At 32.8% G+C, this 16540-nt stretch overlaps 3 protein-coding genes across 4 annotated transcripts; 1 reads left to right on the plus strand and 2 right to left on the minus strand.

Annotated features, from left to right (window-relative positions):
* Positions 1-6383: 6383 nt before the first annotated feature.
* On the plus strand, positions 6384-8772 carry LOC146956860 (Peroxidase superfamily protein). Its single transcript, XM_085732125.1, has 4 exons — positions 6384-6689; positions 7452-7640; positions 7886-8048; positions 8153-8772. The coding sequence occupies exons 1-4, from the start codon at positions 6432-6434 to the stop codon at positions 8530-8532; spliced, it is 990 nt and encodes a 329-aa protein (XP_085588251.1). The 5' UTR covers positions 6384-6431; the 3' UTR covers positions 8533-8772.
* Positions 8773-10562: 1790 nt separating this feature from the next.
* Positions 10563-11663, minus strand: LOC146956861 (zinc-finger homeodomain protein 4-like). Of its 2 annotated transcripts, XM_085732153.1 has the most exons (2): positions 11429-11663; positions 10563-11359 (listed from the first exon to the last, which is right to left on the minus strand). In XM_085732153.1, the coding sequence occupies exons 1-2, from the start codon at positions 11535-11537 to the stop codon at positions 10761-10763; spliced, it is 708 nt and encodes a 235-aa protein (XP_085588279.1). In that variant the 5' UTR covers positions 11538-11663; the 3' UTR covers positions 10563-10760. The 2 variants fall into 2 exon arrangements, with proteins under 2 accessions (XP_085588279.1, XP_085588269.1); XM_085732143.1 differs by having other exon boundaries at positions 10563-11663.
* A 2021-nt stretch (positions 11664-13684) lies between these two features.
* LOC146956862 (extradiol ring-cleavage dioxygenase-like) lies at positions 13685-15609 on the minus strand. Its single transcript, XM_085732136.1, has 3 exons — positions 15259-15609; positions 14328-14698; positions 13685-14107 (listed from the first exon to the last, which is right to left on the minus strand). Exons 1-3 carry the CDS (start codon positions 15592-15594, stop codon positions 13912-13914), a joined length of 903 nt encoding a protein of 300 aa, XP_085588262.1. The 5' UTR covers positions 15595-15609; the 3' UTR covers positions 13685-13911.
* Between the last annotated feature and the right edge of the window lie 931 nt (positions 15610-16540).

Below are 16540 nucleotides of genomic sequence, written 5' to 3' on the forward strand. Positions count from 1 at the left end.
AGAGAGAATTCTATTATATATTAAATATGACTGCAAAAGAAAAATGCAAAATTTTAAATGATGCACATGAGTTGACATAAAATCAGAGACCAAACATGATGATGTAAAACTTTTGGAGAAGCGAAAAGTAAACAATTTTTTTTAGAGGAATTAAAAATAAAAAAGTTAAAATATTTCTATTTATAAAAACAGCATATGCCAATTTTAACCATCCAATACTGATATCTAAACATTCAAACATCTATAAAAGAAAAAAATTGTGTCCATACAAGACTTTCTCTTAGCACAAATGACTCAAAAGGTTTTAAAATGAAACTACCAAATGTCCATAAAAGACTTTCTCTTAGCACAAATGAATCAAAAGGTTTCAAAATAAAACTACCAAAACCTGGGGTGAACGTGCACATCATAAGAGTTCAAGGACCTATTTTTAGAAGAAAAAAAATAATGAGGACTAATTTATCACAATGAAATGACATAAAAAACAACGTAGGTAAATTTAGTTTAGATTAATTGTTTTTAGGTTTTACTTTATATTAATTGTCGAGTTAAAGTTCTTATAAAATAAATAAAATATGCGAGCTTAAGATTTTTTCTACAATAGAACCAGGGGCGGTTCTAAGGCCCAGCGAGCCCGGGCACTCGCCCGGGCTCCGACCCAAATTTTTTGCAATTTCTTATGTAAATCCCCTTGAATTTCTTATATAAACCCCTATAAATTGGGCAATTTCTTTAAATTTTTTATTATTTGCTTGCAATTTCTTATGTACACCCCTATAAATGTATTGCAATTTTTTTTTCGCCCGGGCTTTATAAAAATCCTGGCTCCGCCACTGAATAGAACCACTCATTTTATGAAGATTTATTTTAACAGCCAACGCCTTTTGACTTGAACAAAAAGATTATGTTTTTTGTTTTTTGGAAAAACTAAAACGAAATTTAGTATCCGATACGATACAAATATAATTATACTTAATTTTTTTAAAGTTACCATGATATTGATACGAAGTTTCCACTGCACTTAATAGTGACTAATCCCCGTCGAAGAACTTGTGCGGCACACAAGGTGGATTCTCCTCTCCCAATTGAATTCTTTCCATACACTTGAGTCAGGGATCGACCCCTAACCAGATGATTAAGAGGCACAAATCCGTTACCACTTGAACCAATCCATTGTTGGTCAATTATATATAAAATAATACCATTTATGCTGATTAATATGCATATGTTTGTGTTATTTAAGGAGTGTCTATTTCATTTACTCTGTTCATTTCAAATTAATTGTCAATTTTTAATCGGTATTGCTCTTTAGTTGAGCGAATGAAAAAATATATGTTGAGAGAAGTTATTCTTTTGAATGAATTTCAGTTATCTCGAGATATTGATATTTACGGTTTCATATAGAGATGACAATGGCCCCCAATGGATGGTATTATAGTGTTTGTCTCCATATCCGTGTTTGTAAAAAAGAATGTCCGCACAAGAGCTCATACCCTCGCGGAAAACAACTTTACCATCGGTCCCCATGTCCTATGAGCATCTATGTGTTAGTACTCACGTCCATTACCCGCACTTTAACACCGAAAAGACAATAAAAAACAACAACAACAAACCGTAATAACTAAGAGATAATTTAGAGATGATTCAACAATTCGAATTTGGAATCAATGTATCCATAGTTGACTAACTATAAAAACAAGACAACAACAAAAGATGGATGCACAAAAGAAGAGATGTTGATCCATAGCTTAGGAGAAAGAAGTAGCAGCATCAATGATTGTTTAAGTTTAGGTTTAAACACTTCTAACAAAAGGTTTACGTTTAAATAATTGTAAAAAAGTTTAAAATTCATTAATTGATTAATTTTAATGGGAGTATATAACTTTAAATTATACTCCCTCCGATCCTATTTATAAAAAACAATTGACATTTTAGATTCATTGAATAATTGAGGTATTCATACATCAACTATTCAAAGCATTTATAAAGTCAATTGTTTCTTACAAATAGGAAACAAATGGAGTATATAATATTATGTATGTGCAGGTTGTCGGGCGGGCTAGTCATTTGAATGTATGTACCCGCACTTATACCCATTCAAATTTGTAGTAGTTACTCGAGCCCATAAATACGGATTTTAAGCCTACCTATTGTGGGTATTTTTGCGGGTGTCCAACGGATTTGGTCTCATTGTCATTCCTTGTCTCACAAAGATACCATGATTTAGGGAAAATAAAAAAAAAAACCTTAAACGGCAAATAATTTGAAATAGAGGGAGTAAAACATTCTTTACATTCAGTTCACACTTCACACATATGCAAATGATTTAATATTATAAACACACACATGCATGTGAAGATGGATTGATGTATATTGCCAAAGAATATTCTTTATACACACAAATGATTTAGAAGTATACTGCTGCCGCCCAGCACTCTTCATTGTATGGCAGCAAATACTTTGCAAGTTAGAATTTAGATGTAGTGGTGAGTGAGACCACTACCTACATGCTACATATAATATAAGCGTGTATACAGCACTTGCAATTTTGCAAAATAAAGGTTGTAGAAAATTCATGGCTCATGCTTAGTTTCCTACATAACTTTTTCATCAAGTTAGTTTTGTCCCACTTCCACATAAAGATATATAGGACAGCACTCAAATAATAATGTTGTATACTACTTTACTTTAATTTGTCTCTCAAAAGTCTTAAGTGGCAACCAGCTAGCTCATCAAGCACTTCACTTCAAATTAGACTCAAATTCATATTTTAACCTATTGCATTAGAGTAACATGCTTAAGTTGAACCTAAATTAAACATAAGGTTTTGGAGTTAATTAAGTTCTGAAAGTTCAATGTAAGGTACTGATTTGTGGGCCTTGTATAATGTTAGAACATTTCCTAGTAGTCAACGTGAGGGGAATCCATTTGGAGAACACTACATTGAGTTCATTTGACTTCATCGCACGCCAAGTTCAATTTTAAAAAACTAAATATTTCATCACATTAAAAGTGGTCCATTATAAATGACACTGTGAAGCCCAGATACGAGATACGATACGGATACGATACTGCACCGATACGCCGATACGGAAAAATTTCAAAAATCAAGATACGATACGGCTGGGATACGTTAATAAAAAAAATTATATAGTTAAATGTACAATATAATTATAACCATTTTTTTAATATGCAAATATATTAACAAACACAAGAAACCAGACTCGTAGCACATTAACATAAATATAAATAATATTGACGATTAAGAGTGTGGTCATTAGTCAATTACATACGCAATATATACAAAAAAGAGCACCATCAGTGCTATACATCAATGCTACACTATATCCAAAAGGAACATTGTTAGTGCTATACTATATCCATCCAAAAAAGAAGCACTATATCCAAAAAAGAATGCTAAGAGTTAACACTAACATGTAACTAACTTTTACATCTCCTCTCCTCCATTCCCATCATCAAGATACAAATCAGCTTCCAAATCCGGTTCATCCAAAGACAACTCTGCTAACTTAATTCCAACATCATCAAGCGGTTCATGCGCATCTCTACTAATGTCCCACATTCTTGATTGTCCTTTCTTATATCCATCTTCTTTCCTTGACAAGAAAATGGCCGAGCAGTTCAACGGTGGCCAAAGTGGACGGCGACCACTTTGGAAGAAAAAGTTGAAACCCTAATTTTTTAGAAAGGGGAAGATGCAATTGTTTGTGTGGTGTGGTGTGGGTCGTACTGACACCAAAGAAAGATAAATGAAATGTATATATATATATATATATATATATATATATATATATATATATATATATTATAGTAATATAATGTTTTTATTCTTATTTTAAAAAAAAAAAACAGAAATCAAAATAATATAAAAAAACACAAGTATCCGTGCGTATCGGGATGTATCGGAAAGTATCGGATAATTATTTTTTTAAAAAATAAAATTTAATATTTGGATACTCTCCGGATACGTATCGGGAAGTATCGGGCAGGTATCGGTGCAGGATACGCAGGAGATACGGTACGTCATCCATTTTGAAGTATCGGGGCTTCACAGAATTGACACACAAATTTTTAGTTACTAAATTAGAGAAATATGTATTATAAAAAAACTAAAGAAATATGCACTAATATAATTAAAATATTTAATATAGGTATGCTTTAATCCTTTGATTCCATTAATAGCAGTATATTTGGACACTTGAACACATGTTTAGTTACTTAAGTATTATTCTAGTTTGTTTTTTTCAGAAGTATTAGTTTTTTTTTTTTTTTTTTGAAAGGAAGAAGTATTAGTTAGTAGCTAGTGTTTTCCATGTCAAAACATAACTTATTTGAATTTTTCATTTAGTAGTATTCAAGTTTTTTATTATTATTATCTTTTGCTTTCATTATTATTCACGTTTCTCATTACAGTATTTTTTAGATAAAGGATAATGTTATGCAAAGGCATCACCAATGAGAGAGATACTCAAACTCAAACAATGATCTGCACCACAAAACAAAAATAATGAAAAAAAAGAGTCAATTGGGGGCCTAATCCAAATAAACAATAATCACCTGGATTAGAAATTGCATTTACCACAAGATCTAGCAGTGTGTCACTTTCCCGCCAAATAGAGAACCGACCTTCAGCAACAATTAACAATGAAAACAGAAAGTAATTCCATAATAAGAACTAAAGTACCCTCAATGAGAGTTTCTTGAAGGTGCTGACTTAGTTGGGATGTCCAGTTTCTCTTTGATATTTTTCTTACTCTCAGTTCAAAAAACAAACAAAAAAACTAAAGTTACCCTAAAATATCACCAAAAGAGTCCGTGAGCTAAAAAGACCATCACATGAGACATAGTCAAGATCAACACCATTCGAGTTTACTTTAACCTATGCCTAGCCACATTGCGGAGGGTACCAAATTAAGGACCTTTGGATTTGTTTTTTAGATTCTGGTGGGCAGATCATTTTTTATTCGAGATCGGAAGTTAGTCTCTATTTTCAAATTGTTGGGCTTGTGATAATGATGTTTTCTTCGGTAGACCAGATGTTGAGGGGTGCCCTGGTGCTTTGTTTCTAGAGTCTGGTGGGCCGATCACTTTTGATTCGAGATCGGGAGTCAGTTTCTTGACTAAGTCTCTAGGCTTGTTATGATGTCTTCTCCGGTGGACCGGAGGTCGAGTGGTGGTGGAATTCGAAGGAGTGTTGGATCAAGCCATTGTTTGGGTGTTTCTGTGGTGATGAGAAGTTGAGGTTTTGTTTTCAAGGGTTTTGATCAGTTGGATGGTTTATTGTTGGGGTTATGGTGAGCGGCAGTTGATAGGAGATTGGATTTTATTTATGTGGTCACTCGCGAGAAAGGGCGAGGTTTGGTTTTGACTTAGGTGTTGACATGATTTTGGGGTTAGATTTCTTATTGGTTTTGATGGTAGCCCTCAATTCAGGTGGTGTTTTGTATGGTTTTCTTTCTGGGATTTTCGACTATATACGTTTTTTTTTTATTTGTAGTTTTTAACTGCCGATCTCTGTTCATCTTATGCATAGAGTTGATTATTAATAAATTTTGTCGTTAAAAAAAAGGACTTTGCTTTATTTTGAAGGAAAATGCTAACGAGTGGTTTGAGACACTGGTTAAGGAATTAAATATAGTAGTATTTGCATTAGAAGTTGTACAATTAATGCATTGAAAGTTTAAAAAATGTCTTTTTCAACTCAATTGTTTTTCAACTCAATTGGTTTGAGACCCTTATTTTAATAATTGTTGACATCGCCTAAGTTTATGTGCATCACATAAACTACTTTGTAAGTGCTCAAATGTTTGATACGGTGTTGGAAAACTTGTGATCAAAAAGCAGTGCTCCTCTTTTTTTACTGGTCAATTTCTTCCCACCTTATCTCAAGAGTTACACTTCTAGCTAACTAGATTTCACTACAAGGAAATTCAAGGTTTTCATCATTTTACACAATTCAAGTCAATTCCAACTACACATATATGAATGTATGGATTAATTGATCTGGCAAATACACATTCGACAATCATTCATGGTGAAATTTCTTACGTGTCAACTTTCATGCAATCAAACACTCAATTAATCAGTTTTACTATAATTAATTCAAAACACATTGATTATTGACTAGCTAGTGTGATTAGGTAAGACTCGAGAAGAAATTATATTTATAGTGCATGGCCAATAGATAAAGTATAGACCACTATCTCAAACTTCTTTTTTTAATTTCTATTTTTATTTTTTGGTCAGCTCCTTTTTACAATCATTTACATTTTTATTCATAATATATAGTACCGTCTCACCACTTTCTTGCATTTTGCCAACTATTCCCCACTATATATACAAGTTCTAAGTTCTTAGGTCTCATAAACCAAACTCTATATTCCTTTATAAATACCCTTAATTGCTTTAAGATGATGTATAAATCTTCTATGAAGTCATTGAAAATGGTAATGGCTAAATTGATGACATTTTTTATGCTAATAGAGGTGATTACATGCCAATTTGGATTTGGATTTGGATTTGGAGGAGGGTTAAACATGAACTACTATTTGATGAGTTGCCCTTTTGTTGAACCAGTTGTTAAGGACATAGTGAATAGAGCTTTGGACAATGATCCCACCCTTGCAGCTGCTCTTATAAGAATGCACTTCCATGACTGCTTCATACAGGTTCTCTCCCCTTCTCTCCCTCTCTCTCTCTCTCTCTCTACATTCTAGCATGAGACACTCAAACACATGGTGGATGCATGATGATGTTGCATGCATACATGCATGGTCCACTTAAAAATTAATGTTTAATGGGTCTTGCTAACCAGTGCCCTCAGAGCAATGATTAAGGAAACTAATAAATAGAAAATTTGTTTTGAAAATATAAGTTTTGACTTTTGATTAAGTAATAATTACATTAAATTACTTGTTTTGGTTGCTTAACCAATGCCCTGAATGCACTGTTTATCATTCTCCATGTTTTATAGTATGAGTTTAATTTGCAATATTCAAATTAATTGTAATGTAAGTTTTGATAGATCTCATACCATCTTATAATTTTGGATTAGGTTTAATTGAACTTTATAAAAATGTTTTGTAAAGTAAAGATTAGGTCTGAACTTATAAACACATATTCATGTCATACTATTTCAATGTGAAACTCTTATCATAAAGTGCATAGTATCATTCATCTTTCAAATATTGTTAATATCATTAATTTCTTAGAACGTGAGTAGCCATGCCAATACGACGTCAGTGGTTGCTCAACTATTTATTGTCGCAAAAATGTCCACCGTATATGTGTGTCGTGCAATATTATGTCATCAATCAACTACAACTATAGGACAAACAAACTTTATCAATGTATTGCTTCCATTTTCTACATTATATAGTTATTCACGTTAACATATGTGACATTAATATTTGTTTATTTTTGTCCCCTAGGGATGTGATGGGTCAATTCTGCTTGATTCCACTAAGGATAATACAGCAGAAAAGGATTCACCAGCAAATTTGAGCCTAAGAGGATATGAAGTAATTGATGATATCAAAGATGAGCTTGAAAACCGATGCCCTGGCGTGGTTTCATGTGCTGATATTCTTGCTATGGCTGCCACCGAAGCAGTTTTCTACGTAAGATATATAATAAACTTGTCTTAATGGATTAAATATATCTATAAATATGTAGAGTTTCATTTGTAGTTCATATAAAATAAATTGTTCAAATTTTAGTCCTTGTTAACTATAACGACATGTTTAACAAAAGTCTACTTGGCAAGTGTTATTATGTGACATTTTGTGTTAATGATTGATTGATATAAAATTGGCTTGATCATGAAATTGATTTTCATAAACTAATGAAATATTGAATATTGCAGGCTGGAGGTCCAGTGTATAACATACCTAAAGGTAGAAAGGATGGAAGAAGATCAAAAATAGAGGACACTAGAAATTTGCCATCACCTTCTTTTAATGCATCCGAGCTCATCACGCAGTTTGGTCAACATGGTTTTTCTGCACAAGAGATGGTCGCTCTATCCGGTAACAACATACTAACTATATACTCCGTTTGTAATTATAAACAAAAATGTGTCAAAGAAAGTTGATGTATTATATCGAGGTCCTGAATTATATATTATATGCAGGGGCACATACACTAGGAGTGGCAAGGTGTTCTTCATTCAAGAACAGATTAAGCCAAGTGGATCCAGCTTTGGATTCAGAATTTGCCAGGACACTATCAAGAACATGTACTTCTGGTGACAATGCAGAACAACCATTTGATGCAACTAGGAACGATTTTGACAATGTTTATTTCAACGCTTTGTTGAGGAAAAATGGTGTTTTGTTTTCAGATCAAACACTCTACTCTAGCCCAAGAACAAGGAACATTGTGAATGCTTATGCAATGAACCAAGCCATGTTCTTCCTTGATTTTCAACAAGCCATGGTGAAGATGGGTTTGCTTGATATTAAACAAGGTTCCAATGGTGAAGTACGAGCAAATTGCCGCAAAATTAACTAATCATTTTGTTATGGTTTTGTAATTTTGAAAACTCAAACTCTTCAAGCTTGTTATTAGTTAGCTAAAAATAACATTATAAGCATGTGATAAATATAATGTAAACTAAACGTGTGTGTGTGTGTATTGTTTGCTCTAAATTGTTTATGTTGGGTGGGGTGTATTTTCTGTAATATTATAGTGATAATCTTTCTGATCAATATATATATATATATATAAGCATCACATATTGGCTGTGTTTCATCTTTGTGTTTTCACTTTGAAAATATGTCTTCTTTTTATATAAAAAAATATGTCCTTTTTTAATATAAAGGTTATTTGGATATTATTCCATATTATATTACTCCTCTTCACCAAAAAAATATTATATTACTCCTCACGTTTCATATTAATTGACACGGTTTAACTATATATATTATTCACCCAACTTACTTTAATCATATTTTTTTACTAACATATAAATACAAATGTTAATATATAAGACTAGAGATGTTCGCAGTGCAATTTAGATTGACTTTTAGGCAAAAAGTATATGTATATTATTCACATAACTTAACTTTGATCAAAATTGTTTACTAACATATAAATACAAATGTTAGTATATACGATTAGGGGTGATCGCGGTGCGGTTTTGAGGCAAAAAGTCGTCGAATTCAAAATAAAAATCACATGTTGTTTAATTCAGTTTGGATGACTATTCTAAAAAAATTCGATCTAAATATATGTAGTTTAATTTAGATTGATTTTTGGATATATCCAAAATGCAACATGAGATTTTTTAATTAATATTAATATTACTCATACACGGTAAAATAATAGATTTTATGCAAATATAATTTAAAATATTGATTATGTTCGAAACATATGAAGTTGTAATTATATAGATTAAATTAATGGAATATATAAGATTTAAAACCAACAAAAAATAGATTAATGCAATATATAATACTAATAAAAATATAAATAAGTATTAAAATTTACTCTTACGGTTTAGTTCGTTATTTTTGTAAAGGTGATCCAAAATTTAATCCAATTTAAGTGGTTTTTACAAAACAAATTTAGACGCGGTCAAAAATATTTGTATTTTTACGGTTTTTGATTTTTTTTATCAGTTTGGGGTTTTGTTTTGGATGAGTTTGGATTGGCTAATCTTGACTCTTTCCCTTTTCGATTGAGAAAGCCTCCAATAAGCAAGAGCACCGAAAGGGAGCCGGAGAGACGGTCAAACCTAAGATCAGCTAAGATCGAAATTGGTTTACAGCCGACAAAAAAAAGAGTCACAATTCTTTCAGGGTTGGTAAACAAAACAACCAAGCACATACATTTCTTACAAGTCTTTCCTAACCGGATTTGTGTCATTTCATTCGAGGATAATTGTAATATTTTTTTTTTAAGAACATGAAATCTTAAGAAGAGCAACCCAAATGGACCGAACTCTGCAACATAATTATTGGATATTGTTACTACGTACTGATTCATCTTAACATCAATATCAATCAATATTCCCTAAAAAAAAAATCAATATCAATCAATATCATCTTATGCCGACAACTAGAGAGGGAAATCAAGATTAGCCGCCAAGTAAGTGCACTAGCTACTGATAATGAACTTATTAGGTATCAACTGCTGTGTGCTTTTAACACATAAGGATCGTGGAAACATGAATAAGTGCCTATGATATCATAATTAAGACCTAATTGTATTTTAATCCCCTCATGGATTGGCATCCTAAGCTCTAACCTTGACATTTAATCTTACCGGTGCCGACCAGCATTCCATACTATACAAGGTTTAAATTTTAAAACTTGATTTTTTTTCTTCGCACGTGCCCCACATCGATAAAAGTAAAAATTTGAGAAAATTAAAGTGATTAAATATAATCATATATGTTGGTGTCGTGTTTGTGTCGCAATTATGCTAAATATGTCTTCATTCTGAAATGTCAGTGCATATAGTCTTAAACAAATTTTCTCAATCAATTGATAAGATTTTGAAGAAACAAGAGCCAAGACAACTAAATCAGGTATATAACATTAACATAACCCACAATTTTGTAACCATAAAGTTGGATACATCAATCCTTTAAACCATATAACACCATCCTCTCTAAAATTAAACAAAGAATGATCAAACACATGACCCAACAAAAATATTCAAATACATAAATCCCTTGAAAGTAAAAGAAATGAAACAAAACAAAACAAAAATTAGGACCTCATTCTACATTATATCTAGCTTGTAGAAAGATTTCTCTTGGCAAAAGTGTTCTTGTTATTATGCATCCACACTTTGAGGATTCTTCTCTTGATTCCAATCTCTTGACAAAACTTCTGCACCACAGATTCATCTAGCTTCTGAATCCTCCACTCAGCCTTTTCTGCAAAGCACAACATCTTCTCCTTCTGTTCTTTACTGAACTTAGTTCTAGACCTCTTCTTAACTATCATCTTTTCGGTTCGATTTTCCACATCCTTAATACAATCTTTCTCATGATAAGACTGATCAGAAGGACTAGTTGATCCACTTTTGTTGTTAGGAGATAAATGAGCCAAGAAAGGTGCATTAATGTTATGATCAGGAATCAGTGAAAGAGCAGCATAATGTTGAGAAGGGCTATTGAAATCAGACTCTATTTCTTTTCTGTGGAAGTTTCTGTGGCAATTGCATGCACAACATTTGAGAGCTTCAAGTGTGTCATTTTCTCCACTTGGCATGAACTCACCACATCCATCAATTGCATTGCCACCAATTGTAGCTGCATGGTTCTTGAGACACTCTTTATATTTCACTACTATCTTTTTCTCAACATGAAAAATGCTAGACTCCATTTCTGTAAAAGAAGGTTCAACAAATGAATGACTATAATAATGTGATATAAGAATGAACGCAAATACTAAACCTTCTATTATATATAGAGATGATGGAATTAATGAGGAAATGAAAATTTGGATGGAACAAGCATGCAAAGTCTTGATTGTAAACTTTGCAAGTGAAGCAACAAATGGCATTGTATAGTATATATATAATATTCATGTCATTGTACAGTGTGTATGGTTTAGATCATATATTGTTGTCTCTATGTGTAAAAGTATACGAGTGAGATGAGAGAACTTAATTAGAAAAAATAAAGAAAGCATAAATGTCATTAGAGATAATTAAAAAGTTGATATTGCTTTGCTTTGCATACACTGTTAGTGTTAGACATTGATTAAAAATAGTAGTCTTTTTAAAAGTGTTTAGAATAAATTAATAAAAGGATTACCAAACAATAATAAGATAAGAACAAAATTAAGCTGACAAAGAATATTTATGGAGAACTGTCCACTTAGAAGAAAAGACTGTCCAATGTGTTGCTTTGCAATGAGTACATTACTTTGAGTCTTGAGAGGTTTGGACTGCCCTAGATTTGGTGGTTGTCCCTACTCCTCATTGGTATACCAACGTTCCAAAAGTATAATACAGTTTAGTAAACCAAATAAAAAGAAAAGGCAACCCGGTGCATTAAAGCTCCCGCATACGCAGTTTTGAGAAGGTGTCCTATCATTTGGTGAGTTGTACGCAGTCTTCCCCCGTTTTTTACACAAAAGACCGTTTTCAGGACTTGAACCCGTGACCTTTTAGTCACATGACAACAACTTTCTAGTAAACCATATGTCTAGAGATTATTCATTGTTGTTGGCGGTGTCAGAACACAAACCCCAGTTCAAAACTAAAACTATACGGAAATGCAAACAAAGAACACGCGATAGATCATAGAATTCGACCTATTGTGCCTACGACTCTGACCATAGAGGACTGCAGCGCCTTTCCATTATTCAAGCTTAGAGTTTACAGAATACAACTTGCGTTTAAATACTACAATTAATTTATAAGATTACCCCTTTCTTCGCTCGAACGATCTGCTGACTTACCGATAATAAACTATGAGGCATACTCAACAGTTGTAGAATGTCCAAAAGGACATCTTTTCATAAGTTACAACCAAACTTGTTATTTTGAAAGATATTTTATAGGAGGTCTATAATATGATTTAGATTTATCCCCATTACTGTATAATATTGAATACATTAATCTAATATAAATGGACATGGGCAACCCTTTACTCCTAATCAATCAATTTGTGTTCCTAAACAAATACTATGATTTATTCTAAAAATGCTAAGTAAGAAGTTAATATTTTTCACCTTTGTGCTGCTAAATGATGATCTCCGTATGACACTGTTAGCAGTAATAAGTGTATATTCACTCCTAACACTTTGTAAATAGCACTCATGACTCATGAGAATTATATATAGATGTTGTACAGCAATAATCAGCATGGGCAACAAGAAGCTTCTAATTGTGGTCTAGTCTGCCATATTTAATATTATTACAACCCTAATGATTAACCCCTAAGCATAAGTGTCAATTATAGGCTGCTGATAGCAAGACCTCTTTTTGTGGCCGTTTGGCTTCCCAAAGAAGAAAACAAGGGCAGCTCAAGGAATTTGGATTCCCAAAATTGAAAATCTATGAAGTTTCCTGCATTAGGCCATTATTTATTATCAACTTGAACTTATCAGATTCAGTTAGGAATTCAGTTAGTAACAGTTCTATTTAGAGTTACTTTTCTGTTTCAGTTTTTGAGTGGTTATCTCAGTTTGTGTGTGCGCGCACACACACTCAATGAATTACTCTATATAAATCACTTTCCAATATCCAATTTATTTGGCTCCAATGATAGTTCAATTGGCCATATGATTATGAAGTTCTCAAGGAAGGAGGATTGGAATGAACACTGATTGCAACTCTACAAGAAGATCAAGATTTTGTGTGGCCATATACATAATTAGGAACACTGACACAACGATTACTATATTGTGTTTGAAATTTATCAATGATATTTCAGTGTTAACAAAAGGATATTGACCCTATTAATAATATGTGCTTATGCGTTTTAATAACTGACTGGAGTAGAAATCAACTAAGAATTTAGGTTAGGCCTAACTCAACCCTACAAACGGTGAGGTCTGTCTACAACTTGTAAACATATTTCCATGCCTAATCTTATCCGATTTGAGACTCTTAGCAGTCAACAATGAAGATTATTATTCAAAATCAGGGATAAGAGAGAGATACACAATTCTTGTATTTGGCTAAACTTCTGTAAGAACACTTTTGTAAATGGAAATATATAAGAATCTTACAATGACAACAGTAAATTTTGTACATCAGTTTCTCGTATGCTCTCTCATTTTATGTTCCTTGCAGGCAGGCACAATGTATTTTTGGTGCAATTAATAAAAACTCAGGCACATACATGTATTTTTAGATTAGGTCATAAAACATCACTACATTTTATTTGATTGTTACATAAAATACAGTAGAACGGTAAGCAATGTATCAACTAGAAGCTGCTGTGAAACCAAAAGAGGCATAAGAAAAAGCACCACTATCCCAACTCTCATGAATAACCTTGGCCTTTGAATTCTCACCAGCAGCTCCCATAGCCACATGCAATGGGAAGAAATGATCAGGCCATGGATGAGCCACTTTCGCATATGGCGCCTTCTCTTCGTAGTGATTTATGTCCTCGTATCTGGAACATTGAGCACTTGCATTAGAAAATGTACAACTAACAAATTGCACAAATACGCTACAACGCTATACACCACTAGCTGCAGTTTGACAACACTTTGTACCAAATCACGTATCACAGAACAATAGTAGTCTGTTAAAATTCCACTACGCTATAGTTGCTATTTGACAACATGGATATTAATGTGACGTGAAATAAAGAAGTGCAACACAACACATACCTTCCTTCGACGAGAGATTCTTTTAACCAGGAATCAAATGCCAGAGCCCAGGGAGGAGGAGGGCTTTCTCGAGGACCAATTGCTCTCATGTTATGAGTGGCACTTCCGGATCCGATTATTAGAACACCCTCATCTTTAAGAGGAGCTATTGCTTTTCCTAAGTTATAATGGTAAGTACCATTTCTATTTGATGAAACCGAAAGTTGACATACTGGTATATCAGCCTCTGGATACATCAACATGAGAGGCACCCATGTTCCATGATCAAGCCCACGTTTTTTATCTTCGTCCACTCGACTCAACCCAGATGCTTCGATCAGTTCCTTCACCCTCTTTGCTAACTTTGGAGCCCCTGGTGCTGGATACTTGAGCTGCAAATAAAGGAACAGGTTTAAACAGATAGATATAAAACAAAAATGGACCATTGTGGAGAGATTGGAAAACGTCGAATTAGAATTATTAGCTCTTCAATTGATACTTAGGATCAGCTTAAGTAACCAAAAACAAATCGATACCGAAACTAGAGTCCAATCATTCGGTGGAACCAAAGTTCGGAATCTGAATTAAACAATTAGGCCATCTTTGCTTACCCGGATCAGTTATGATTCAATAGAAAATTTGAAATTCAACCAACCTAATGTGTAATGTATGCATATTATTACAATTTACAGCCTCAATGTTTGTTTATCCAATCTATTGCTACAATTTCTTAATTTTTCGGTTCTCAAACAGATTTGGATTCTCTGCCAGCGCACAACCAAGATTTATTCCATTAAATGGGATCGGCTACACAGATCAAACGACATCACAATGTTCTGTCATAAATTATCCGCTCAAATTTCAAGATGTAATTTAAAATTGTGATCATGAAGTCTAAATATAATTGAAATCATTGACATGAGACATGTTACAAAAGTACATAGAAACAAACCTTGTACATGCTCCTAGGAAAGCCACCGAAATCATGGATGGTTTCATTGTGATTAACAACGTTAACGGTTGGAACAGAAGTGTCCCAATGACCAGAGATAACAAGAATGGCAGATGGTCTCTCAGGAAACACCTCTTTCCATGATGTCAAGAATTTCCATGCAGGAATTGTTTCATCTATGGCTAGTGTTGGTGATCCATGTGATATGTAAAACGTTTCCTTCAATGCCATTTTTTGTATACTTTTGCTTATTGAATTCACTTTTTTTCTTGTATTTTGGTTCCTTAATGTAGAATATTGAAGCGTGTTATGATATAATCTTAATATGTAATTCATTTTATATGGTGACAGAATGGACTTTTTTGCATTATCTCAAATCTTACGCGTTTATAAATGTGGACATTTGACCAAACAAACTCTTTTGTGATTTGTTCTTTTTCTTTATTGGCCATTTTCCTTGTAATTGATATATTCCATTTGGAAACTTCCATTATCCTGTTATAAATGTCGTTATGGTTTAAGTTAATATTTATATTTCTAGGAAGAAAAAAAAAGTTAAATTTGTCAAGAAACAAAAAGGTTAAAGACTTTTACACCAATAGAGTCATTTCAATATTGTATATAAATGAAAATACTATTCCATTTTTGAATTTGACTCTGTCTACAACTTCCTTCACTCAAATCAATCCAACTGCAACAAGGTTCGGTTGGCCCCAATACTTTTTTTTTAATCTTTTTAGTCATTATATGAGGAATGATATTTGTAGAATTCTTTGATGACAAATTTTGTGATAACATTTTCTTTATTTATTTTTATTTGTCAAAAACAATAGAGAGAGAAAAAGGAAGAGAGAAAATACAAATATCATGTAAGTATGAGAGATAGAGAGTTGTCAAAAAGTTATTATAAAATGGTTGTATAAATATCATTTAAAAGACGTATTAGTTATAGTAGTCGGTGAAAATTACTGAATTTTGCCCACCTTCATTGACCTCTCAATCGAATGACCTATAGCAGTTGAGTTTTGACATCATTGATTAGCTATTTGGCCTATATGAAATGTGACCAAGTAACATGCGAAGAGAATTTTTCTATGTCATTATAAAATTAGAGGAAGTGTGTGCTTTTGTATATACTCCATTAAATAAAGGAAACTGCTAATAAGTAGCACTACCATGCTTTGTCAAAAAAAAGAAAAAAAAGTAGCACTACCATGGAACATTGGTCAATAAAATAAAAGTGCAAATTTTCTGATGGAAAATGGTTTATTAAAAAAAAATT

Source organism: Medicago sativa, chromosome 1, assembly GCF_051527215.1.
Source record: "Medicago sativa cultivar Bolivia chromosome 1, Bolivia_mono, whole genome shotgun sequence".
Taxonomy (NCBI): domain Eukaryota; kingdom Viridiplantae; phylum Streptophyta; class Magnoliopsida; order Fabales; family Fabaceae; genus Medicago; species Medicago sativa.

Excerpts from the sequence above, each read along its gene's own strand:
- LOC146956860 (XM_085732125.1), top strand. The coding sequence starts at position 6,432 with ATGATGTATAAATCTTCTATGAAGTCATTGAAAATGGTAATGGCTAAA. Across the intron at positions 7,641-7,885 it reads CCACCGAAGCAGTTTTCTAC|GCTGGAGGTCCAGTGTATAA; the intron begins GTAAGATATATA and ends TGAATATTGCAG. Across the intron at positions 8,049-8,152 it reads AGAGATGGTCGCTCTATCCG|GGGCACATACACTAGGAGTG; the intron begins GTAACAACATAC and ends TATTATATGCAG.
- LOC146956861 (XM_085732143.1), bottom strand. The coding sequence starts at position 11,537 with ATGCCATTTGTTGCTTCACTTGCAAAGTTTACAATCAAGACTTTGCAT.
- LOC146956862 (XM_085732136.1), bottom strand. The coding sequence starts at position 15,594 with ATGAATTACATATTAAGATTATATCATAACACGCTTCAATATTCTACA. Across the intron at positions 14,699-15,258 it reads TTCCTAGGAGCATGTACAAG|CTCAAGTATCCAGCACCAGG; the intron begins GTTTGTTTCTAT and ends CTTTATTTGCAG. Across the intron at positions 14,108-14,327 it reads GAATCTCTCGTCGAAGGAAG|ATACGAGGACATAAATCACT; the intron begins GTATGTGTTGTG and ends TCAATGTTCCAG.